The sequence below is a fragment of the Paroedura picta genome, chromosome 8 (genome assembly GCF_049243985.1).
Source record: "Paroedura picta isolate Pp20150507F chromosome 8, Ppicta_v3.0, whole genome shotgun sequence".
Lineage (NCBI taxonomy): Eukaryota > Metazoa > Chordata > Lepidosauria > Squamata > Gekkonidae > Paroedura > Paroedura picta.
This window is the reverse complement of record NC_135376.1, coordinates 69,396,060-69,420,902: the sequence shown is the minus strand read 5'-3', so window position 1 is coordinate 69,420,902 and position 24,843 is coordinate 69,396,060. Positions and strand designations below refer to the sequence as shown.

The following is a 24,843-nucleotide window of genomic DNA, read 5'->3' as shown; positions in this document are numbered from 1 at the left end:
TGGAAAACTTCCCTCTGAACCTGTGCAAAGAATTGACATGTTCGATAGAAATGTCATCAGCATTCTTTCTGTGATTTGAGCACAGATTTTTTAAGTATTTTGAGTTTTGAAAATTGATTGATTATTCAGCTTTTCAAGTTCATATCGAATAGATTGCATGTGGAGAAGCTAGGACTATATACGTGAAGGCTTTTTTTTCACTCATATTAATTATTTGACCAGGAAGGAAGAGTAGGAGCAGCTCAGTGTCCCATTCCCTCTCCTAAGCAGCAGTTTTATTACAAGTGTGCAGCTTCTGCTGCTGGGTTAGAGAGAAACCATGCACAAATACCTCATTACCTCAAGAAGTTCTCAGTCTAGCTAGGATTACGGATACGGGAATCTGCTTCCAGGTGTGAAACGGCCCTGACAGTTCAGACAAGAATATTTGAGAAATCTGACTTGGTTTTTGAACAGTTGAGATAGATGCCCTTAGCATTTCTTTTTAGTGCAACCCCCAGATAATAACACAGGCTTTCACTGCTTGCTTACACTGTTCTTGTAGAAATGGCAAAATGCTGACCTTAATGGGAAATTCAAGCTCCCAATGAAAAATGAATTTATCCCTACAAACTTTGAAATTGTACCCATAGAAAAGGATGCACCACAGTACCCTACTCTTATTAAGGTAAGTAAACATTTCTGTGTAGTAATAGTGGGTAGAATTTCTTTAATTTGTTCCTATTATTTCATGGTGTTTTTTGAAAGACTAAGGGTATCTAACCAAATTTTGCTAACTTTGATTTAGAACACTGCTTGATCAGCATTTTTAGATAACCAAAAATGAATGAAATTATACATCCAAATATCATTTAAATGTTTAACTCCTGACTTTTTAACCTGTATTCAAATTGCACAAAGTGATTGTGCTCATTGCCGCCTTTTTATTTGCAGAAAAGTTGTTTTAATTGGTTAACATTTATGGTGTGCTACATAACAGTCACCTAAGTATGCAGTATTTGGAGCATGATCCAGTTGAGTGCGTGGCAATGCTTGTGCACAGTGGCACACCCCTCAGAGCTCAGCAGAGGCCTGTCTTCATTGCTATAAAAATGAGTTCATAAGAATGCATGCAGACTGCATCAGGGGAAAGATAGGAAACGGGAGTTCTGTGTGTGCTCCCATTCTTGGTGAGAAGGAGAGCTGGGTTGTTATATGGGAAGGCTTTCTATTTCCTGAATTGTTGTACTCCCTGCACATGCAGCCATGTACTTAGTGGAAAGCATAGGAAAACAGATTTGCATTGACTCCTCTGCTGGGGTGGGAGTTGCCCAGCTAAGCTGGATCAAGCATAACGTTTTCAAATAATATTGACAAAATGATAGCATTTAGTAATGTGATGTAATAGAAGATGTGTTTTCTTGAACGCAGGACACTGCTATGAGCAAGCTGTGGTTCAAACAAGATGACAAATTTTTCCTACCTAAAGCTTGTCTCAACTTTGAGTTTTTCAGGTATGTAACTATTTTTGCCTCTAAAATGTATCATAATGAACATGGCAAAGCAATTTTTAATTTAAGGAAACAGTTTGTCAAGATTCTATAGATATAGATAGATAAATAAAAGAGAGACAATATAGGTGCTGTCAACATTGTCCACTCCCACTTCATTTTCACCCAGAAGCCTAATGGTTCACCTTTGCCTTGTTCACCTTTGCCTCAGTCCAGCTTTTATAGTGGTGCACCCCTTTCCCTTTTAGCACTGGGAATAGTCAGCCGAGGAAATACGTCTGCATAGGCTGCCTTCTATGCCCTCTGGCCCATTATTGGATCCAAGGGGAGGGGCCGTGGCTCAGTAACAGAGCTTCTGCTTGGTCTGCTAATCCCTGGCATCTCCAGTTAAAGAATCTGGCAGTAGGTGACATGAAAGACCTCTGTCTGAGTCCCTGGAGAATCCCTGCCAGTCTGATTAAACTGCACTCCACTTGGTGGGCTGCTGCTCCCATTCAGTATAAGGCAGCTTCACATGTGTGTGTTACTTATTCATACGCAGTCTTCACCATATAGAGCAGTTCTGGCTGTCACATTCTCTGAGATTTCCTGGGATTCTTCACCCTCACTTTTTGTTTCTTCAGTCAGACTCCGATCATGATGAGTCCTTGCATTAACTTTAGAGAAATCTACTTGAATGCAGATGTAGCCCTTGTAGCTTAAACTTAACGTGCCACATTGTTGGTTCAGTAAAGATTGGTATAGGCAAGTGAGTCATTATCCTTTTTTAAATGTCAAAGTTATTTACTGAGTGTGAATGCATCCCTTTCTAAGATGCAATTTTCCAATGAAAACTCACCAGTTGGTAGAATGCAGGACTCTCATATCTAGGAGAAAACATAATTATTTGTCTGGTCAAAACCCAACTTTTTCCATACAGAGCATAGTTTTTCAGAAGCCTTGTAAGGATATTGTGGAGCCAGCATTACCAGCTGTATGTACAGCCTTTTTAATTCTGTTCTTTTGACAGCTTTTAAAATCCTACAGCAGATCTGTCATGGAAAAGCCCAAAAACTGTTCCCAGAGAAATGTATATATTGAAAATTATGTATTTTCATAACTCAGAAGCACCCATTCACAATGCCATCAAGAAATGGCTGCTTTATGTTGTTGTTATTATTTGCCCAACCTTCCTGCTCCTTTGGTCGGCGGCCCCCCCAGCAGCCGCGCTACGCGCGACTCTCGGGAGCTCCCTTGGTCATCAGGCCGCCGGCAACGGAGCAACTGCGAGCCGTGCTCTGCGCGGCTCACAGTTGCTTCCTTGTCGGCAGGACGGGAATCGGCCGGGCAAATTGGCAGGCGCTTTGCGCCTGCCAATTGGTCCGGCCGATGGTCTGTCCGGAGGAAGGGGCCAATCGGCACCCTTCCTCATCCCATACCGAGCCCGCCCTAACTCCTCCCACTAAGCCTTTACGGCTTTATTTAGTCCGCTGCGCCGCGGGCTGTGTTAAGATTAGAACAAGAAACACTTTCATGTCATTTTATACCTTACTTTTATGTGTTCATTCTTAAAGGGATGTATAGGAAAATATTAGTAGCTAAAAGTTCCCAGATAATCGATCCTATATTAAGAAAAATACAAATGATTTCATGGCTCACTGATTTGACATATTTTGTAGCGGAAAACATTTTAGAAAGCCAGGTCTCAATTCTCTTCCTTTTCCAGTGCCTGTTTATTCCTTTCAGTTTACCTTGGTTCCCCTCTTGAGCTTGCAAAGCAATACTGGATAAAAGTGGACAAAGTTGTAGAGACTTCAGGGTATGCCAGCTGGCCTGGTACACTGAGGCACAGATAAATAGATAAATGGATCTAAGTTAGCTGTGGCTGCTGTGGTCCCTGGAAGCAGGTGTTGCTGGGAGTGCCTTTCTGCTCCCCCAATAACTCCTGTTGGTATCTCCTTATTTTGTCCTCCCCGTATTGATTCTGTTAATGAAGAAGGGGCTTGATTTCAATAAGCGGCATATTTGGGCCATTCAGAATCAGTGGCCTCTGCATTTCCGTCGGTTCTTTTCCCTTGGAGACATACACATGGCCAGTGTATGAGCCTCCATAAACCAGCAGCAGCAGAGAGCTGCAAGGTCAGGGAAGAGCCTTGGCAGGAACAATCCTTTGTTTATCCCAAGTAAATACCTGGTTTCTATGATTCTAGCTACTGATGAGCTCATATGAGAATGGATCCATTTCCAGACTCCAGGAGATACGCAGGTGAAATATGTCTTCCACTGTAGATTTAATCACATGAAAGCAGTGAAGAACGAAATGAAATGATATTGCAGCATTGACCACTTAGCAGTAAAAATATGTTAAATTGGAAATCATATTGTGAACAGCTAGTGGTTCGCACCTTATTTTGTAGCATTACCAAAGAGGCTACAGAAATAGGTTTATAATATTTGCACTCACCAACACATACTTCCAAGTAATGCTCTTTGAATATCATGAATGTACCTTTTATTCACATGGCAGATGGATTTGAGGAAAAACTAGTATTTCCATCAATAATATTATGAATAATTGCATATTCCTTTAATAGATATCAGACCAATGATGTCCACACATTGTTTCTATTCTAATCCTAACCTGATTTGCCATTCTTGATTGTGCTGATATTAAGTGGTATTGTTGAAACATGACTTGAGTCTTTGAGTTGTCTACTTTTTTAAAAAAACAATGTACTTCTTTGAGATATTCTATAATGTACCACAGCTAATATTGTGAAGTATGAAACTTGGATTGATATTTTTGGGCGCTTGAGTTTAGAAAATAAATAACTGCTTGGTAACAAAATAAAACCAACAGCTGCATGGTTTTCTGACTTTGTGAAACCAGCAGCTGTGTTTAATGAAGTTTCATCTTGATGAGAAAGAGTGAATGAGAGTTCATCTTGTTTGGATTAGGTTTTAGCAAACTTTTATAAATCCCAGAACATAGTGATTTTAACTCATTTTTATTTTTTCATATTTACTGAGATTAATGTATTTAAAATATTTATATCCACACTTTTCAAATTGAGCTTTCACAGCTCAGCAGTACAATAGCCAGTAAGTGTGAAAAAATTACAGAGTTCATATGAGAAGTATATTCACTACCTCTCGTCAAATTTCAGAGTGCCTTGGGGATAGTAAAATATCACCCAACAAAATTTATGGCTTGGAATAGAACTGAAAGCAATGTAAATCAACAACAAACAACCTTAAATCCTTGTGAGGGTCAGTAAAATCAGTGAAGTAAAACAGCATGGAATCTTAACAAAGGTAACAAAGCTTAGGTGCCAATAAAACAAAGCAAATTTAGTGGAAATAAATATATTCTTACTTGGTGCTGGAAACTCAAAAAATGTAATGCCAAGGAAATCTCTCCAGAGAGATGCATCACATAACTCAAAAGGCTATGTCCATGTGGTCACCCATCTCATTTCGAAAGGGGCCCTCTGAGCAAGGCTGTGAAGCTGATAGTGGGAGTTGAGCATATGTAGCAGAAGCTAGTACTTAAGTAACGTGGCCCTGGGCTTTAACGGTAATAATCAGTCATTTGAGTTAGGTCCAGAAGTTGATCAGTAGCCTGTGCAGCATCTTAAAATGGGCAAGATATGATCCTTGTTACTTGTACCAGTCAGCAAGATTGCTCCTATGTATTATGCCTACTGAAGTTCTAAATTAGACAGGCAGCTCCTCAGGCAGATCTTTACAGTAGTCTAACTAAGTTGTCATCAATGAATGACAAAATCTGACCAAATTGTGCAAGAAAGCACCACAGCTGGTGAATCAATCAGAACTTCCTGAAGGTGCTATAGGTCCCTGAAGAGATCTGTATTTCCCTGTGTAGTACGGGCTCTAAGCGCTCCAAGCTGTAAGGATGTCCTTGTTTAGGGAATTACAGTGTTGTCTGCCCTGACTTTTCAGACCTATTTTTAACAGTATATTTTGTAATTATTCTTAAGTATTATCCTCACCAAATTCAGAATAGAGTGGATCAAAAAATCTATGCTATAGGCCTAATCAGCATAATATTTGTCTTTGTCTGGAGTTACTTAATTTAACTTTTTTCCCCTTCAGCTTTGTACAAGTGTGTGTGTGCACACGTGTGTTGTTCACAATCTTAATGTATTTCAAATAGGAATAATCAAAATTGCATATTTAATTGTAATCTTGAGAGCGAACATTAGAGGGCCTAACAAATGGAAAGGAATTGCATCGGAGTTTTTACTTTCAACGTTTTCTTCCAGCCCTTTTGCTTACGTGGATCCTTTGCATTGTAACATGGCCTATTTGTATCTTGAGCTACTCAAAGACTCCCTCAACGAGTATGCATATGCAGCCGAGCTAGCTGACTTGAACTATGATCTCCAAAATACCATCTATGGGATGTATGTAAGTTGATGGAAGCATTTTTTTTATGGCTTTTCCCCACTGAAGGTCTAAATTATTGTTTGGTTCCTTTCAAAAATCTTGACTTCTAATTTACATTCTCATAATTTGAATTTCAAATTAAATCTTTCCCCCCTGTCTTCAGCATTTCCACTCACATTCAGCAAATTTTGCTCTTCATTTTACATCCATCAAATTAGTTGTGAAGATTTTCTTATCAAAACCCCCCTAAAACACCAAAAAAACCAAAAAACAACCTTGATTGGAATAAAGATTTTCTTCTGTCTTGTCAGATGACTTTCTAATGCAGAAAAAAATGCTTTCAGTGTTTCATTCCCAAGAATGAGGCTGCATATAAATATATGTAAATACTCTTCAGTCATGTTTCTTCATCAGTAACCATGCTTGAACTACCAAAGCCTCCTTTTTTTCCCTTTTTGTTAGTCGCTACCTTTATGCTGACCCTCTCCATTGCAACATGACATACCTGTTAATCAGGTTGTTGAAGGATGATTTAAAAGAGTATACATATGCAGCACGCCTCTCAGGTTTGGTCTATGCCACTGCATCAGCAATGAATGCAATTCTTGTAAGTAAGATGGGGAAAAATGCAGGAAGAAGTGAGATGACTTGAAAGTTAGCTACAGCTTGGGAAATTGTGCCTTTTTCCATTCTAGGCAGAATGGTTACTGCCTTTGTGCTTTTTTGCATTCACATCAGAAGGAGGGGGGAGAACATGCTGTTTTATAACCATTAGTAGAAGATGGTTTGGTTATAATTGGCATGTTTTTGTGACTGTGCATTTCTAATCTGCATTTCTCATTCATCTGCTAAATAATCTTGAAAAGGAAACCAAATTTACTTTAAAAAGTCATTTAGATTCCTTCAGTGTACTAAAACCGGCATAATCCACTGACACCTTAATCTAGCACTTGGTTGAGGTGTGAAGTTTTTGTAGGTCTACATCATCAGATAAAAAATTAACTGAATGCTTCTTTCCATTAATGACTATGAAAATGTGGCATGTCGAAAAAGAAATATATACATCCTGTCCTCTTGTATATGATTCTTCTTTCTTCTGTAGAAAATATTTGATAGAGTTCTGTTTAAGTAGTGTGTGTCTTCAGCAATGGTATGAGCGATACAGGATGACTTGTGCTTAATAGTTTTAATATTAAAATTGTGTTTGCTTCTTTAAACACCTAGGCCAAAATCTTTTCTGCTCTCTCGAATGTTGAAGCATGAATATTTCTGTTTTGTTTGCCTACATCAACAATTAAAGTTACTGTGGAAACATGATTTGTTAGTTTTTCCAATTATTTCAGCTTCATGCTGTTAAATAGACTTTATACTAGTTAGTAAAATATTGTCCACGTCATAGAACATCATGGCGTAAGTGACATTCTTATATATGTACATGAATAATATAAGTACGATGAATAACTAGATGTCATGATAATATAGGAGGAAGCATATCTAAAGCATTAGTGGAATGAAATAGTTAGGGCATATATGATCTGCCCAATTTTGCAACAGTCTTATGATTTGATATTCCCTGCCTTTCTGAGCAAGAATATGGTGGCCTCTTCTACTTTTTTTTTGCTGTAAACAAACCTTATCTGCCACATCTGCTCTAATTGTTTTGGTTCTTCAAAATCTTCTTCTTCTTCTTCTTTTTTTTTGCCTTAAAACAAAAACAATTACTTCCCCTCTCCAGATCATTGCACTGCGTGAAGCCCAGAAAACTGTAATAAGATTCTGCAGTTTCTTTCTGTTACCTAACATTACTCTTCTCTCTTTGGCTTTGCAGTCTGGAAAAAAACGATCTGTTTTCCCCATGGTTGTCTTACTCCTTGCCCTAATAAACATTTCAATCCTATATTTATATGCTTCCACACATCCCTATTTCTCTTTCTCTGTGTCTGGATTTCTATCGAAAGGGAGACTGTTCCCCAGTGTTAAGAAATTCCTTTGGGCTGCTCATATGGCAAATCTTGAATTTAACTAAAGAACTCAATTCCACAATGTGCAAATCTAGCAGTCTTTAAGCCATACTGCTATAAGCAGTACTGCTAAATTACATTATGGGATTTAAGATTGGCATGAGGCATGCTAGTGTGTGTTTAGATTTCACTATATTAGTGTGGAAGCTACTATATAAGTTTAAAACATCTGTGTATGCAAAGTTTAAAAACAGCTTATGTATCTTTTCTATATAGCTTTCTGTAAAAGGTTACAATGACAAGCAGCATATCTTGCTTAAGAAGATTATTGAGAAAATGGCCACCTTTGAGATTGATGAGAAAAGATTTGAAATTATCAAGGAAGAGGTAAGGCATCTGGGATTGAAGTGACGCTGATATCTGCAAATCAGAACGGTAGTCATCTCAACTTTTCAAAGTGGGAAAGACACTGTACCATGCAACAATCCAATTCCTTGGGAAGTTAGGAATGCAACATATCAAACATACAATGAAAAGGTTGTTTAAAATGTATTCAAGACTGTAGATGACAAGGCCCAATTTTATATTGAAATGGATCTTGGCTGTTTGTTTATTTAGGACTCATGGGTGGCCAGGGGATCATTGGAACTGTAATTCATGGACATCTGGAGAGCCACAGTTTGGCCACCTCTAGGTTAAATTGGATACAAAATTGTTAGATTTGGGTAAGCAGTAGCAGTAGGGTAGAAGCTCATCATGGCAGCTCTTTTGCTGCATCCCAAAAGACAAGGGTGTAGTTGAGTTGGAATGGGTTGAAGTCATGGCTGGGTGGTGGGAGGGGAAGATGATAAGCTAGCAGGACCCTACAGATGTGTCATCTCTTGTAGAACAGCAGTGGTTCAATGTGAGGATTAGGATGGAGTGTGGTAGTTCTGAGACTGAAAGTTGGAGTGTAAATTCACCCACCAGTACTCTTGTGCCCCCCACCCCATCCCCTAGCTCATAAAGTATCTTTTGGGACCAGATGCTGCACAAGCTTATTTTCATCTGTTGCAATCACATTCCTGAGTGTGTTATAGAAAGCAAAAATACTCATCTTTCATGCTAACATTTCTAAAGTAGTTTTATTTTAGCCCCTTAGTCTACATCATCAGTACACACAAACACACACTGTATGCAGTTTGTTCTGCCTAACTCAGCTACTGTCTCTTCCCTTGACATACACCACTGGCTTACACTAAAATGGTCTGTCTACGTGAGACATGTAAATTTATATATAGAATATTTAAAAAACAGTTGAGAATTGTTACTTTTTGCTTGTTTTGAAAATCAGTCTCAAAAAGGAGGGGGGAATCTCAATCTGATGTCTCTCTAGAACAATCAATTTAGTTTAGTGTTCCCTAATACCTGGCCAGAGATTAGGAGCAGGCTTACAGTATCATGCTCTGCCTCTCTCCGTAATACAGCGTTTCTCTGGAAGCACAATTGTTCAGTCAGCACCAGTCCTAATCATGGTTAATGTTAACCCAGGTTTCCTTTAAGCTAGAATTTCTTCACCAACTTCAAACACAGATTTCAGCTCCTGCTTGAGAGGAAAGATTTGATTTATCCTATGGCCTGTGGAGTGCAGCCAGCAGATCCAAGGCTTGGAGGTGGTTTGCCATTTCCTGGGTATGCGCCATGCCCCCTAGTGTTCCTTAGAGGAACTTCATCCAGATCCTTGGAGGTCTCCCATCTGAATACTAGCCAGGTTCGACCTTGCTTTGCTTCTGAGAACTGATGGGATCAGGCTTGTCCAGGCTATCCAGACCTGGGCTGAGAGAGGGAAGATGATGGATGTTGATGACGGTGGAATATGCATTGGCTACTTAATCGTTATTGAAAAATTAGGAGCATTGTTGGTCCACTGTTCCAAGGAAAACAATCTCTGTGCAGCCCAAATTTGCTTTGTGAGCAAGGCAAGTCATGTAGTAAGGCTCTCTGTGAGGCACAGGATGGTTTTGTGTTTGGGCATCAGAAGCCTATCAACAGAAACAGTTGATAAATTCATTGTGAGATGTTGTATTTTCTCTGATCTTCTGCTTATATCATCAGCCCCCAACTTTTTTGGACCCACTTTCAAAATAGCAGTCACAGAAGGCAGAGCGAAACACAATCCCTCCCTCTTTGCTTTGCAAAAGAATTGCAGAAGGAGAATGTAAAAGAAATTAATGAAAGCCTGAGAGGAGACAGAGAAAGAGAATGGAGAATAAAAAGGAACAAAGGAAAATCTGGGGTAGGGGAGAAAGAGAAAGGGGAGTAAAAGGAAGGAAAATCTGGAGGGAAAATGGAACGGCCACTGCCTAAGGGAAGCACAGGTGCTGACCAGTCCTGATCCTCCACTGTCTGTGGTTGAAGTAGCAGCCATGGAAAACCTGCAACACCTTATGGTGGTCCTGCCCCCCTTCCCAGAGTCTTGGCGAGCACCGTCAGCACCATGTTGGGGAACTCTGATTTATGCCAATATAGATTTCGTGATTGCCACATACTGCCAAGAGGAACAACTTGAAATGAATTACCTGTTGGTTAAGTAAAACAAGGCTTAATTATAATGACCCTGTTAAATTTATTTGCTGATCTTAGTTTGTATTTGATTTGGTTTGATTTATTAGATTTATAGAACTCTCCCTCTCAGCACAGCCGTCTCAGGGTGATGCACAACAGCTTAAAACCAATGATACAGTACAGGGCAAGGTTGTGAGCTTCATTTTATACCTAAATGAACAAACTGATTTCGTTATGATTTTTGCATTGTGTTTGTTGCAAGTTTCCTAATACTAAATGGCAGAGTCAGCATAGAAATGTAATTGCTCTGTCACATTTCAGATTTAAGCACTGCTATTTGTACACTTATAACCTGGAGACTTTGAATGCATTTTAACCAAATAATTCAGTGCTGAGATACACTATTGGCCAAACTAAGAAAAATATAGACGTTTTAAAAAGAATTATTATTATTTAAAAAGAATTATTATTATTTAAATACTGAAATTGAAGATAACTAATTAAACAGCAACAGTTTCACATAACGGTTACAGCATTATTTGTTTGAATCTTTTTAAAAATAACAATTATAGTTTATTTTAAAGATATCAGAGTAACAGAGTTAGAAGGGACCTCCTGGGTCATCTAAAAGAAGAAAAGTTGCTGCTTTTCTCAAAGTGACGTACATTTGCCTTCCCTTTCCTCTCCCCACAACAGACACCCTGTGATGTAGGTGAGGCTGAGAGAGCCCTGATATTCCTGCTCAGTCAGAATAGCTTTATCAGTGAGGCTGAGAGAGCCCTGATATTCCTGCTCAGTCAGAATAGCTTTATCAGTGCTGTGGCAAGCCTAAGGTCACCTACCTGGCTGCATGTAGGGGAGCGCGGAATCAAATCCAGTTTGCTAGATTAGAAGTCTGCACTCCTAACCTCTGTGCCAAGCTGGCTCTCATTTAGTCCAACCGCCCACACAATGCAGGACACTCACAACTCTTCACTGTAACCTACCACCCCCTTGAACCTTCACAGAATCAACCTCTCCATCAAATGGCTATATCACAGAGTTACATAGAAAAGACAATTACAGACAATTCATATATTCATCCCATCTATCACTGAATTCTTCTGGTGGTCTTCTGTTTACCAAGTTTGTAAGTTTCACCATAACACTGAGTTCTCTGATTTGTTTGAATCTTGACAGTACATGCGATCACTTAACAACTTTCGAGCTGAACAGCCACACCAGCATGCCATGTATTACCTCCGACTATTAATGACAGAAGTAGCCTGGACCAAAGATGAATTAAAAGAAGCTTTAGATGGTAAGTGTTTACCGGCTAACACTTTCCTCAATCCAGTGCAATATTTTATGTTCTTCTGACATGTCATTCAGAGTCACGGCTCCTTGTATAGGACTAGGCATCCTTTCATTAATGTCTTTAATCTGTTTGTTATATCTCTAATCTACAGCAGTTAAGTGATCCCAGAATGGAAGGGTGCATGCTGGCCTTTTCCAATGGGAGGGGCACATGTTGTACTTTTCCCTCATCACCTCTCCTCTTCCTCAGGCTCCCTGACACAGCAGAATCATCGCCATATTGGATTTTTCTTTTATTGCTGTTGGGGTCAAGCCTGAACTGCCTCTTGGCAGTCAATGAATGTAGAACCAGCATACTGCATGAGTTTCTAGATTTATAGACACAACTGAAAATTCATGTGGAAGATGCTGTGGTTTTGTATGGTAGCATATAGATAAATGAATAAGATAGCTGCATTTAGATCAGGGGTGGTCAAACTGCGGCCCTCCAGATGTCCATGGACTACAATTCCCATGAGCCCCTGCCAGCTTTTCATGGGAATTGTAGTCCATGGACATCTGGAGGGCCGCAGTTTGACTATCCCTGATTTAGATAAATGAATAAAATTGCCTCAGTGCAGCAAAGCTTCTGTGAAAACTAAATTTTAACAAGTTTGGTGATTTCTCCAACTCCTTAAGCCAGAAACATCAGGCAACCTTATGAAGCAAATATGTTAATTCAGATGGGGGGGGATGCAATTTTGTTTAATTGTGTAATGTTGTACGTTACATTTAAAAATGATGACATATTAAAAATTGTAGGGGTGGCTGGGTAGAGAAGGGAGAAAGGTAAAAAGGAAAGTATTTAAAAGGCTGCCATATAGAGGATGGAGCAGAGTTGTTCTCTCTTGCCCTGAAGGGACGGACCAGAATGAATGGGATGAAATTAATTCAAAAGAAATTCCATCTAAACATCCTGAAGAAGTTCCTGACAGTTAGAGCGGTCTCTCAGTGGAACAGGCTTCCTTGGGAGGTGGTGGGTTCTCCATCTTTGGAAATTTTTAAACAGAGGCTAGATAGCCATCTGACGGAGAGGCTGATTCTGTGAAAGCTTAAGGGGGTGGCAGGTTACAGTGGATGAGCGAGAGGGTTGTGTCCTGCATAATGCAGGGGGTTGGACTAGATGACCCAGGAGGTCCCTTCCAACTCTGTGATTCTATGAAAAGGATTTTCAGTGAAAAAGGGCTCTTCACCTTGACTTTCACTCCACCCATTGTGAGTTGCCCCTTCTGCTCCTGATGGGCATGCTTGACAAGTAAGAGAGTAAGAAGCTATTTCCTGCATTGGCCAATCCCTTTCCTTTCACGTATTCTTGCTTCATCCTTGTTTCTACCTACTGTGCTCTCCCATCCAGATAGCCCAGGCAAACCCGATCTCAGAATCTAAGCAGGGCTGACCCTGGCTGGTATTTGGACTTGGGTGGTAGTTTCTCCGAGGACCTAGAGGTCATGATACGGAGACAGGAAATGGCATACCGCCTCTGAACATCCCTTGCCTGGCAAGCTGTAGGATAAATAAATCCCGCCCTCAATAAGCCTCTCTCCTCATTTGGGGCTGGACACAAGAAATTTGGATTGTGAGCAGAGTTCATTTTCCACGGGCAGAGAACCCTTCAGCCAACAGAAAAAGAGAGGAAACCTTTCACAGATTCCCTCCTCCTCCCACAGCATCTCCAGTTAGCCACCCATGTAGTTTCTCAGGATTCCCCCAGGAGCAACATTTTGAGTTACTTGGTGGGCGGCAAGGAGTTTGATTTGCAGAGTTCTAGCAACAGCATTTGGGATCCACCTCCACGTCTGTAGTTCCCTTTGGTTCCCCTGATCCATTTTAGATGCATTTAGAATGGGTATTTACGTGTGACTATCCACGCCAGAACAGGGAGGCTTATTTGTATATTACATTTGAATTCATATCTCACTGAAACCAATGCGGCCCAAATAAGTCATCTTCATATGTTTTCATTAAAAGTTAAATTGAGTTCAGAATTACCACCCTTCTTTTAAAAGGGCATGATTAAGTAACTTCAGAAGAACTATAAGCCATTTATTCTTAGTGCATTTAAAACCTGAAGCTTTACCGTTCCAGTCAGCACCTGAATGAGTGTTGCAGTTTTTGAAGGTATGTTTTGTGCTTCGCCTTATTGCAACACAGAGTAGGGTTCCCCCCCCTGCTCCCCAAATTGGAATCTGGGTCAAATGACATGTGAATTCCAAGCAAGGCAAAATGTGCAATGAGCACAGCAATTTAGACCTGGAAACTTTCCCAAACATGAATATTTCTGAAGGGGAAAAAGAGCCCTGCTGATTTTTGTTGATGATCATAATTTTCTTTCAAGAAATGTGTTATATTCTTAGGATAATTGCCGTTTTTTTTCTTGAGAGAAAAAAAAAGTCATGCAATTGATTTTTAAATGTCTAAATATCTATTGTAGATGTCACTCTTCCCCGCCTCAAGGCCTTTATATCCCAGCTGTTGTCACGGTTACACATTGAAGCACTTCTCCATGGCAATATAACAAAACAGGTTGGTTTGATATATTTTTCAGCTGAGGCAGATTTATATTGATAACTGTATTTAAAATCAAGGGCACACAGCTCTCTCTTTTACAATAAGGATTTTATCTTTAAAAATCCAGGTAGTTTTTGATTAGCTTGACTATCAGTGAATTTTCAAAAGAACATTTTGTATTTGGTCTATTAATATCTCTTATCTTAGAATATATGCACTATATAATCAGGGGTATGTGCTGGAGATCGTATCTGATCTGAAGTAAAATCAGCAGAAGATGCATCTATCTATACGTCTATACACACACACACACACACACACACATATACATACATGCATACACCTTTACCCATATATACATACATATGTATGCCTGGGCAAAATGAACACTCAGCCATTTCTGCATTTCATTTTAAATATCCTTATTTTTCATGCCCTAGAATTACTTGGCTTGTGATAATTCCCATGGAGGCAGTTTTATGCCGCATGATATTTTATGTACAGGGTTCCATTGGCAAAACAAGTCTGTAAAAATAACTGTGTGCTGGAGCCCTCGTTTATGTTCACAAGCTAATGGTATATGACTTGAACAGAGCAAGAACTGAGAATAGCTGGCAGTGAAGTACGTGTCCAAAATTAAAATGGCAGTGTATGAGCTGGGAATAATAGACTTTGACTTTCTTTTTATAGCATAAGAAGATTTGGTGGTAATAGGCATGCAACAGCTTTGTGTGAGATTTGAATATTAACTCGGCCAGGCTATTTTAATGCAGCAAAGATAACTGTAATCTTGATGCTATGACAGAAGTAGCTTGCTTTCATACCCAACCTGTGAAATTAGGTTATGCATTTGCTGAAATCTTTACTGAGCACATTTGGGGAGGGGGTACGGAGACGCTCCACATATAAGTAGAAGTCGACAGATTCTGTAAGCATATAGGTAGAATAAATTTGGATAGGAAAAATAGTTATAAGTAAAACAAATCTGTAAGAATGATGATAACATTAGGCTTGCATCTATTATAAATCCACAGAAGTCATAACTTATAAACCTGGACAAAGTTGTTGGGTGTACATGCGATACACGTTTTAAAACTCCATTTGGTTGGCTAGTATATTAAATATAATGTAGAAACCACCAGCGGATTCTGTCTTCAAGTTGTTATTTTTATTCTATAAAGCATGAAATATTTCTCAGCTTCCCTGTTGTTAATGCCTGCAATTAATTGGCTGCAATTAATCATCCCCCTTTTCATTTCTTATTTGCCATTTCCTTAATACCTATTACCTTTTTGTGCACTACCAAGTGGAGAGCTATTGTGATGCATCTGTAATGGATTTTCTTCTCTCTCAGGCTGCATTAGGAATTATGCAGATGGTAGAAGACACTTTCATTGAGCATGCTCATACAAAGCCCCTGCTTCCCAGCCAGCTAGTGAGATACAGAGAAGTGCAGCTGCCTGACCGTAAGTTGACTTTCTGTAAAACATCTCACTTCAAGCTGAGATCCATGGTGCACAAGAGTTGAACTCAGAAAGGGGTTATTGTTTAAGTTGTCTACATCATTTGAAGCACCTATTAACTACCTTTCTACCTTACAGGAAAGCGGCCTGCAATGTAAACAACACAATGAAATACATAAGCACCATTAGTTTAAAGTCAACAGCTAGACTTTAGATTTAGTTTAAACTCAGTTTAAAATCCACAGTTTGTTCCATTATCTCTAGTTTATTCTTACATGCACTGGTTTGATTTCTATTTGGTATAATGGATCTAGCAAAGTAAAATGGTGAAGTGGATTTTTTTTTCCCTTGCAAGAGGAATTTTCTCTCTACATCTGTGATGTGATTCTCCCTGTGTGCAATCTTGGAAGAAAAGACCATGCCTCATTAAATACAGTGCAGAGTAGCTATGCAAATGGAGCTTTGTAATTTCCAGTATTTGGTTTTAAAGTTCATGTCCAGATTTCGTTTGAAACACTCAAAAGAGTTCTGCAATGCAAAACAGTAACTGTGATAGTAATATATAGAAGTGCAGCTTGAGAAATGTAGCACTGACAACTGGCTTTTAATTTTTAAATCTGTTGTTGGAGATGTTTGTGGCCCTGAGTTGACATAACTAGAAACTCTTGGGAAAAGCAAGCCATGCTCCTTGTATCATCCTAGTTCATGGGATCTGTTCGATTGCAATTTTTTAAATGCCCCTTGTACTCCAAATATCGTTCAGTGTGATTCTTCTGTTTCATGCTCATCCCAGTCCTATGAAGTAAGGAGAGTCTGAGAGTGTGTGACTAGCTCAAGGTTGGAATGGGGATTTAGCCCTAGATTTAGCCTGTATCTTGTGCAGTACCTTCCCTCCCCCCCCCGCCCACTGGCTTTTTTATACCAGAAAGGCATTGAGCAGACAATGTAGACCCCCTCCTTTAGTTCAAATCCTGTTTGCGATAGAAGACTTGTCGGTTTTCCGGGTTACTAAATCACATTTTGCTTGTCTTTGTTTTGCAGGGGGTTGGTTTGTCTATCAACAGAGGAACGAAGTTCATAATAATTGTGGTATAGAAATATATTATCAAACAGATATGCAAAGCACCTCAGAGAACATGTTTCTGGAGCTCTTCTGTCAAATTATCTCAGAGCCTTGCTTCAACACACTGCGCACTAAAGAGCAGCTAGGTGAGCTTTCATTTGATTCCCATTCCCCCACACACACAGTGGGATAAGCATGCTTCGCATTTCTAATTTTTACTGAGCATCCCATTCATGCTCAGCCACATGACCTCCATCTTGGAGAGGTTGAGTTTCAGGCGACTCTTGTTTTACTGTAAATGTATCTGAACGACTACCTCTTACAGTATGTCCTGTACACTCTGTAAACACCAATTTTCTGGTGATCCCGAGCCCCTGGTCTTGCCAAGAGTCAGGGCCTTTTCAGTGGAATGGGTTGCCTGGTGAGATCCGAACATTTATGGGCCTCCCTCTTTGCTGGCTCCCCCGATTTGATATTATCTCTAGTCTGCGGTAGCTGGCATAAAGGGGGTGGGGTGGTTTGGAGATGAGGCTTAAAATTGTATTTTATTGTAATTTATTATTATTATTATTATTATTATTATTATTATTATTATTATTATTATTGATGATGATGATGATGATGATGATGATTTTATTGGATGGGTTTTATGGTTATGAACTGCCCCAAGCCTAAATGGGGAGGTATGGAATAGAGATGATGATGATGATGATGATGATGATGATGATGATGATACCATAAGTCATCGATGTACACCTAAATGTATGTACGCCATGAGCCGCAAGGGAGTGGCGGGCTATAAATCTAATAATAATAATAATAATAATAATAATAATAATAATAATAAAACAAGATTAAATTTGTATCCCTCAGCAGAGGTGGTGTCTTGGTGTAATCAAAGTTTAGAAATAAATAAATAATAAATAGTTGCACTAGTTTGTTCTACAGTGCTAACAGGGGAGAAGGGTTCAAACAGTCTTTGCCATTGCTTGTTGGTTTTTTTAGCCATTGTGTGGTAGAAATATATTGGATAAGGTTACTTGAAGGAATCTACTGTATGCTATGCTACTGACATTGTGCTTTGGATGAGCCACATAAATCTAACCACGGTGGCTACAATTTACTGTTTGCAGCAAAATTATTAATGCAATTACATAGGTTTTCACCATAGTCCAAAAGTCATCATGTAAAATCTCTCCAGTGGTCTGAAAGTTAGGGTGGTTATGACCTCTGTTTGCTCGCTAAGGGACTAGTGATCGTGTTATTAACTTAATGTGAAAAGCAAGAATTCAACAAAAGAAATACAAACCTCTCTTCTCTTGGGGAGAAATTGGTGTGAAATTGCAGTCTCTCGTCAGTTGGATTTATTTGGGCTTTTTTTATTCCTTTCTCTGAAGGTTACATTGTGTTCAGTGGTCCACGCAGGGCTAATGGTATCCAAGGACTGCGATTTATCATCCAGTCAGAAAAACCTCCACACTACTTGGAGAGCAGAGTTGAGGCTTTTTTAAAAACGATGGAAAAATGCATTGAGGAAATGTCAGAGGAAGCCTTCCAGAAGCACATCCAGGCGTTAGCGATTAGCCGCCTTGACAAACCAAAGATGCTATCTGCTGAGTGTGCAAAATACTGGGGAGAAATAATTTCCCAACAATATAACTTTGACAGAGGTAAGAAAAACAGGAACCCTTCCAAAGCTGAAAATATAAATACTTGTGGATAAAAGCCTTAAAAGTCCAGTCCTGACGTTTGATTTGATGGATTTGATTCTATATTGTACTCATAAGACTAACTGATAACAAATGCAGCATTGGGATATATTGCATAGCTGTTTTGTTTGTTTGTTTTTTGACCAATTCAGGATTTCTCTCTGTGGCTGAAATATGCCCAGCATGGATTTTTATAATCTGTTAAACAGTGATTTGAAGCTGTAATGTAACACTAGATGTCTGTGAACTAAAAAGTTGTGCATTTAGGGAATCTCAAAGGCTGTAATAAATTCCTTACCTCTTTCCGTCTCACTAAGGAAAAAAGGAAAGTTGTTACAAGTGTAACACTTCCAGATTTTTTAACCTTCATCTTAATTACGGATTAGGTCTGTTATCTACAGGCTCAGAGAAATGCTCTCATGTCTTAGCTACCATATTGGTGTTGAAGTTTAAAATATGTATTGTTTGCTGATTTTCATTATACACATTGCTATCCAGATAACATTGAAGTGGCGTATCTTAAAACTCTCACTAAGGATGATATCATGCACTTTTACAAGGTAAGTTGATCATGATGCTATTTATTTATTCTTTAGTTAATTTGGGAGGCAAGAGTAGAGAGCATGATCATGTTTGTTTGAAACAGATGGATTGTGTTACCTTTATAGAATTCAGATAGACCAAACTTGTATTGCTGTCACTTAATTTCCTAGGTGACAGCAATACAACCGGGTCTAGGAGCGTATTCCCAGACCCCTCTCACCATTTATTCTGAATCCTTTTTGGCCAGAATAAAAGTATTGTTCCCTGATTGCTCTAGGGTTTGTTTCTGCAAAGTGGAGATGGTCACTCAGTGGCTGAGGAGTCACATGTGGCTCTTTGATGTGCCATCTGTGGCTCTTGCAAGCACTGCTCCTCACCGGCCATATTTCAGAAAAGTAGGCAAGACCTTTCCCGGGTGGGGCGTTCTATAGGGCAGATGGGCCGCACCATGAAACAGCCACTGGCTGCAGGGCTTCCTAAGGTCCAGCCCTTGGGCCAAGGGTAGAAATAAGTACAGCTCTTTGGGTTGATGGTAATTGTAAATGTGGATCTACACAAGCTGTGGAGTGAGTACAAGATTTTATTTATTTTGAGGCTTGATATCACACCCTCGTGAATGGTCACCTCAGGGCGGTTTCCAACAACTCATAAATATACCTTTTATGTTAAAACATAAAAACAACTATTAAAATTCTAGTTAAAGGTAAAGGTATCCCCTGTGCAAGCACCAAGTCATGTCTGACCCTTGGGGTGACGCCTTCTAGCGTTTTCATGGCAGACTCAATACAGGGTGACCTTGCCAGTGCCTTCCCCAATCATTACCGTTTACCCCCCAGCAAACTGGGTACTCATTTTACCGACCTCAGAAGGATGGAAGGCTGAGTCAACCTTGAGCCGGCTGCTGGGATTGAACTCCCAGCCTCATGGGCAGACAGCATTTCTGCTGCTTACCACTCTGTGCCACAAGTTACTACTTAAAGCCACAGCCCCCGTGTTACTGTCCAAAGCTGATGGGGGAGGGCATTTTAGGGTAGTGGGGTGGTGTTTTTTTTTTTTTTTTTTTTTTTACAGTCCTAATGCTTGCGTTTCTACGGTCAGCATAATTAAAATATGGTGAAAGTTCTTTAGGGAAGCAGTCATATAATCCTGTCCTTGTCCATTGTGGGTTAGAACTGCAGCATTGACATTCTGAATGCTTTACAGAATAGCAGCGGGGGGAAACCTCAGCCTCTTTCTCTGTTCTTTGCTGAATTATGCAAGGCACACAGTGACCTTGTAGGCATCACTGGATACCGCAGCTGTTGTTGTCATTAAGTTAGCTGTAACACCTGCACGGTGTTTGAGCTGCATAAGAAGCTCTGTAATATTAGCTTGCACTCAGCTCTGGGTTTGAAGTTAGTCCAGAGGCCGTATCCCATGGATCTGTTTCCCAAGTGGGAGTGCTTTTCCCTGGCAGAAGAAGAAGGTTGGTTCTTATATGCCCCTTTTCTCTACCTGAAGGAGTCTCAAAGTGGCTTACAGTCGCCTTCCCTTTCCTCTCCCCACAACAGACACCCTGTAAGGTGGGTGAGGCTGAGAGAGCCCTGATATTACAGCTCGCTCAAAACTGCTTTATCAGTGCTGTGGCGAGCCCAAGGTCACCCAGCTGGCTGCATGTGGGGGAGCGCAGAATTAAATCCGGCTCGCCAGATTAGTAGTCCGCCCTGCTAACCACTACACCAAGCTGGCTCTCTTCTCGTGGATGCAACAGGACCTTAGTAGAAGAATCTCATGTCCCAGGTCATTGACCCACAACATGGTTCCTGCTGGTGCATTTCCCAGTGCCCATTTGTTTTCTCCAGACAAAATAACCAGCCCAGGTTTACCTCCACCTCATTGGGGCAGGTTTTCGGAACAATCCAGGAGGCGAGTCAAGGAGCAGCACCTGTTCAGAAACCTCTGCTCTCTCAAGGGAGAATGTTTTGTCCTGCAACTTCCCAACTCATTGTGATAAGTTCAGCACCTCATGGAGACCGTTTTGTGGTTGTCCATGCTCCCCATTGCAGTCATTTCGTGGTGGTGCCAACCCACATGCTCAGCAAACTTCCCCAAGGAAGGTGCCACCATTAGTGAAACATTTGCACAAGATCCATCCCCATGAATTCTGCAGAATGACGGAGTTGGCAGCATCAAGCTTATTGGTCAGATGATTTCTCAGATTTAGATTCAATAGATATTAGTACAATCAATCTATATTTAATGGCAGAGTTTGTTTCCTCCTCTTTACCCCTTAGAATTGGCAATATACTTAAAGACAGCTTCTAGTAGATTCTTGTTTTCTGATATCATCTTGGAGACCACCGAAGTGAGCTTAGATTCTTGAAACCTGATACTTTATGGTCAATTTCATTATTAACAGACACACTAAAGATAAATAATTTTTTTTCCCATACCCTACTTTTCACTACCCAAAGGATCCCAAAGTGACTTACAAACACCTTTCCCTTCCTTTCCCCACAACAAACATCCTGTGGGGTGGGTGAGGCTGAGAGAGCCCTGAGATTCCTGCTCGGTCAGAGTAGTTTTCTCAGTGCTGTGGCAAGCCCAAGGTCACCCAGCTGGCTGCATGTGGGGGAGGAGCGGGGAATCAAACCTGGTCCTCCACATTAGAGTCCTTAACTCTGCTTGGGTAGAAACACCACTCCAGAGGTCTTTTTAGTCATTTCATGTATTTTCTAATGACATTCACCAGGGCAGAAGGCAATCTTATAGTAGGCTTTTGGGAACTTTATACTGAATAATACATGGCTCTTGCATTTCACATAATAAAGGTATTTGGCCAGTATTGATGTTGCAGCAGGCCATATTCAGCCAGATGGCCTGTGCTGCTTGGAATGAGGAACAGCTATTGTTCACAGAAATAAAAGCCAAATTCCTTGAAAAAAAATTAAGCTCATAATCTGCTGGGAACACAGAGTTGCCTAAGTATAGCAAACAGCATTATTTAAAAGGTGAATTCAACAAAATGAAATGGAATTTTAGGCAAATTGCTCATATTCATGAAGCTGCCTTATCCTGCATTGGTCCATCAGGGTCAGCATTATCTACTCCGATGGGCAAAAGCTGGCTAGTATCTCAGGCTCCTTTCAACTGGAGATGCGAGGGATTGAGCTGGGGGCCTTCTGCATGCCAAATTCTACAGTTTCAATCAGAGACACATGTTTTAGCTCTTATACAAAAGGAATACAAACAAGGGGATACACAGTATATAGAACAGAAAAAAATGAGGCAAGAGCTGCTGTGTATAAATATTAACAATCTAGATTTTGGGACACATATTGTGGCTTCCTCCTTTTTCCTAAAAAATTGTTTGTAGCTTTATGCAGATTTGAATGTTGTATTGCTTTGCCTTCTGTTTGCACAAATTCATTATACTCAATGGTGTTCTAACTACTATTGTTGATATTTATGCAAAGTGGCTCTTGCCTCATTTTTTAGGACATACATGAAGAAAATTCTTTTTCTAATGTGATCAGTACATTTTGTCGAAAGTAGTTGATTCTTGTTGGTTTATCCATCTTGCTCTAGCATTCCCCCTCTGAAAATACAGAACTAGAGCTATATAAACAATGGCTTCGTTTTATACATTACTTTAGGATAACAATTCATTTATCTCCTGATCCCGAGAATCAAATATTCATTGTCTTTTTTTTTATAGATCACCTGGAGCTAATTGGCTCCATTGACTAATTGTCAAATGTGCACTGTTAGAAGGGCAATTGCCTTTTTTGTAGTATCAAAGGGGAAAAATTAAGAATGTGGTACTGGAATGTGTCTAAAAATAGCTGCACTAGGAACTTGTAATTAACTTTCATGTTACCTTTGAAGACAATTTAGCAAGAACTGCTCTAAGGTACTTTAGGAAAGTTCATTGCTTTCGGGGCAGTACAAATAGAACCTGATAGTGTATTGCATTAGTTTTGGTAGACCTCTCATTACAGCAGATCCAGAAAATGTTGGTTTTAACCACAACACATTTATATTCATAACTATCTGATTCCAGTGGCTCTGATTCCCTACCTGCTGACTCAGTTAATGAAGCCTGTAATGAGATGCAAGAATTACTTTAATGTATTTACTGTTGCAGTACATCGAATACTATCTTAAATATTGCCGTTTTTCTGTTATTTCAAGTCAAATTTCCATTGTAATTTCAGTTTGTCATATGACATTTTTTTAACTTCCTGCATTGCAGTTTCATTTCTCTCTTTGCCCTAAAACGGGCTTTGGGGAGAACATGCAGTCTTCTCTGCTTGGCTACATCCATTAAATAGCAGTGGGGTTCAAACAGGGGCATGGAGCTCATTGATGTACCAAAGCATTGATAGATCACCGTTACCAAAAGTCAGGGAAGAGGGTGAAACAGCAGGTGAATTCCTGTATTTGAGAATCAGTCTATCAAAGCAGGCTCATTTATAGATTATTTGAAATGATTTCTGTGTAACAATGTCTGCGGAGGACATAGGCTACTTACTCCTAGTGGCATATATGGATATTCTGCTCTGCTAAGTAGATATTCATGTCAGTCAGGGATGGCCAGTTTTTTCGTTCTTTGATGTACACAGTAAAATGTTCCATTGCTGGAATAACTGGTGTGTTTTCCCCCCGTAGAGGATGTTGGCTGTAGATGCCCCAAGAAGACATAAAGTGTCAGTACATGTACTAGCAAGGGAAATGGACTCTTGTAAGTATTGAGTGCATTTATCCTTATCCATTGTTCCTCTTAATATTTGTGAAACAGCCTTGGGGGTGGAGAGTGTCCTGGCTGTCCGAGATGGAATAGGGCCAATCAGAGTGCGGCCACACCCTGATTGGCCCTCCCTCTCCAGCTCCCGCCCTCGTTCCCTGGAGGCTAGCCACTTTGCTCTCAGATGCCTGAGAGAGACACAGAGACAGAGAGCCCTGCCAAACCACAAACGACCCCTAATTACCTACTATGGCTCTTGCTGCGAGGGGAAAAGAGAGACAGAGACAAACTGCAAAGGACCCTTGCTTGAAGGAGCCCTGATTACCTCCTGTGGCTCCTGCTGTGAGATCTGCGCCTGCCGGTGTCCCCTGGGTCCTAGCAACCATTGCATGGGCTTACTTGCTAGTTTCTTTTATAAGAATTGTCCAAATAATGATGGCAAAACAGTTAGCACTGCAGATATTTTCTTGCAAATTTCAGCTCTAGAAGGATTTTTATGACCTCTGGTGGATGGGTAGAAGTATTTGCACTTGGATAGGAACGAGAAAATAAGTGGAGAAGTTTGGGAGCTTGAAGATTTCTATTTCATGCAAAAAAAAAAAAAACCTTGGTATTTTCGTTGTGTATCTGAATTCTTGGAATGGTCTTTTTAGAATTTTATATGCACAGTGAGATTTTTTTTAAACAAATGTTTACTTGTTTTAAATTTAACAGGCCCAGTTGTGGGAGAATTCCCAAGCCAAAATGATGTCAAACTGGCACCAGCACCACCACTGCCACAGGTAAACAAAGACTTTTTGACCTTTCATAGCCATTTATGAAAGAACAGAGAGTGCCTATGACACCTTCCAGTATAATTTCCACGTAGTATCACAGTTGCCTGTGAGACAATTCTAAAGTGAGCAACAGGCCTGCAAATTGCATCTCAGGTTCCCTTCCCTGCCTTTCTGTTCTTGGTATGTATATTTTATCTTGCTTACAGCCAAGTCTATTGATAGCTGCAGGGTGTGTGTTAATTTTAGTTTTTTTATGATGTTTTAATTGTTTTATAAATTGTTTTAATCCATTGCTGTAAACTGCCCCAAGCCCACTTATGGGAAGGAGCGGTATAT

The 24,843-nt window shown here is 40.0% G+C and overlaps 1 protein-coding gene across 7 annotated transcripts in view; it reads left to right on the top strand.

The window, feature by feature from the left end:
• Positions 1-24,843, top strand: part of IDE (insulin degrading enzyme) — a 78,891-nt gene that overhangs the window by 46,893 nt on the left and 7,155 nt on the right. For 6 of the 7 annotated variants that reach the window (XM_077350255.1, XM_077350260.1, XM_077350259.1 and 3 more), the window contains exons 13-24: positions 545-667; positions 1,411-1,493; positions 5,756-5,900; positions 8,117-8,227; positions 11,564-11,684; positions 14,151-14,242; positions 15,582-15,693; positions 16,732-16,899; positions 18,151-18,423; positions 18,961-19,022; positions 23,656-23,728; positions 24,446-24,513. In XM_077350255.1, the coding sequence (XP_077206370.1) occupies positions 545-667; positions 1,411-1,493; positions 5,756-5,900; positions 8,117-8,227; positions 11,564-11,684; positions 14,151-14,242; positions 15,582-15,693; positions 16,732-16,899; positions 18,151-18,423; positions 18,961-19,022; positions 23,656-23,728; positions 24,446-24,513 (1,431 nt within the window). Of the gene's footprint in view, positions 1-544; positions 668-1,410; positions 1,494-5,755; positions 5,901-6,341; positions 6,487-8,116; positions 8,228-11,563; positions 11,685-14,150; positions 14,243-15,581; positions 15,694-16,731; positions 16,900-18,150; positions 18,424-18,960; positions 19,023-23,655; positions 23,729-24,445; positions 24,514-24,843 lie in introns of all 7 variants that reach the window. The other variant, XM_077350256.1, reaches the window with a different exon arrangement.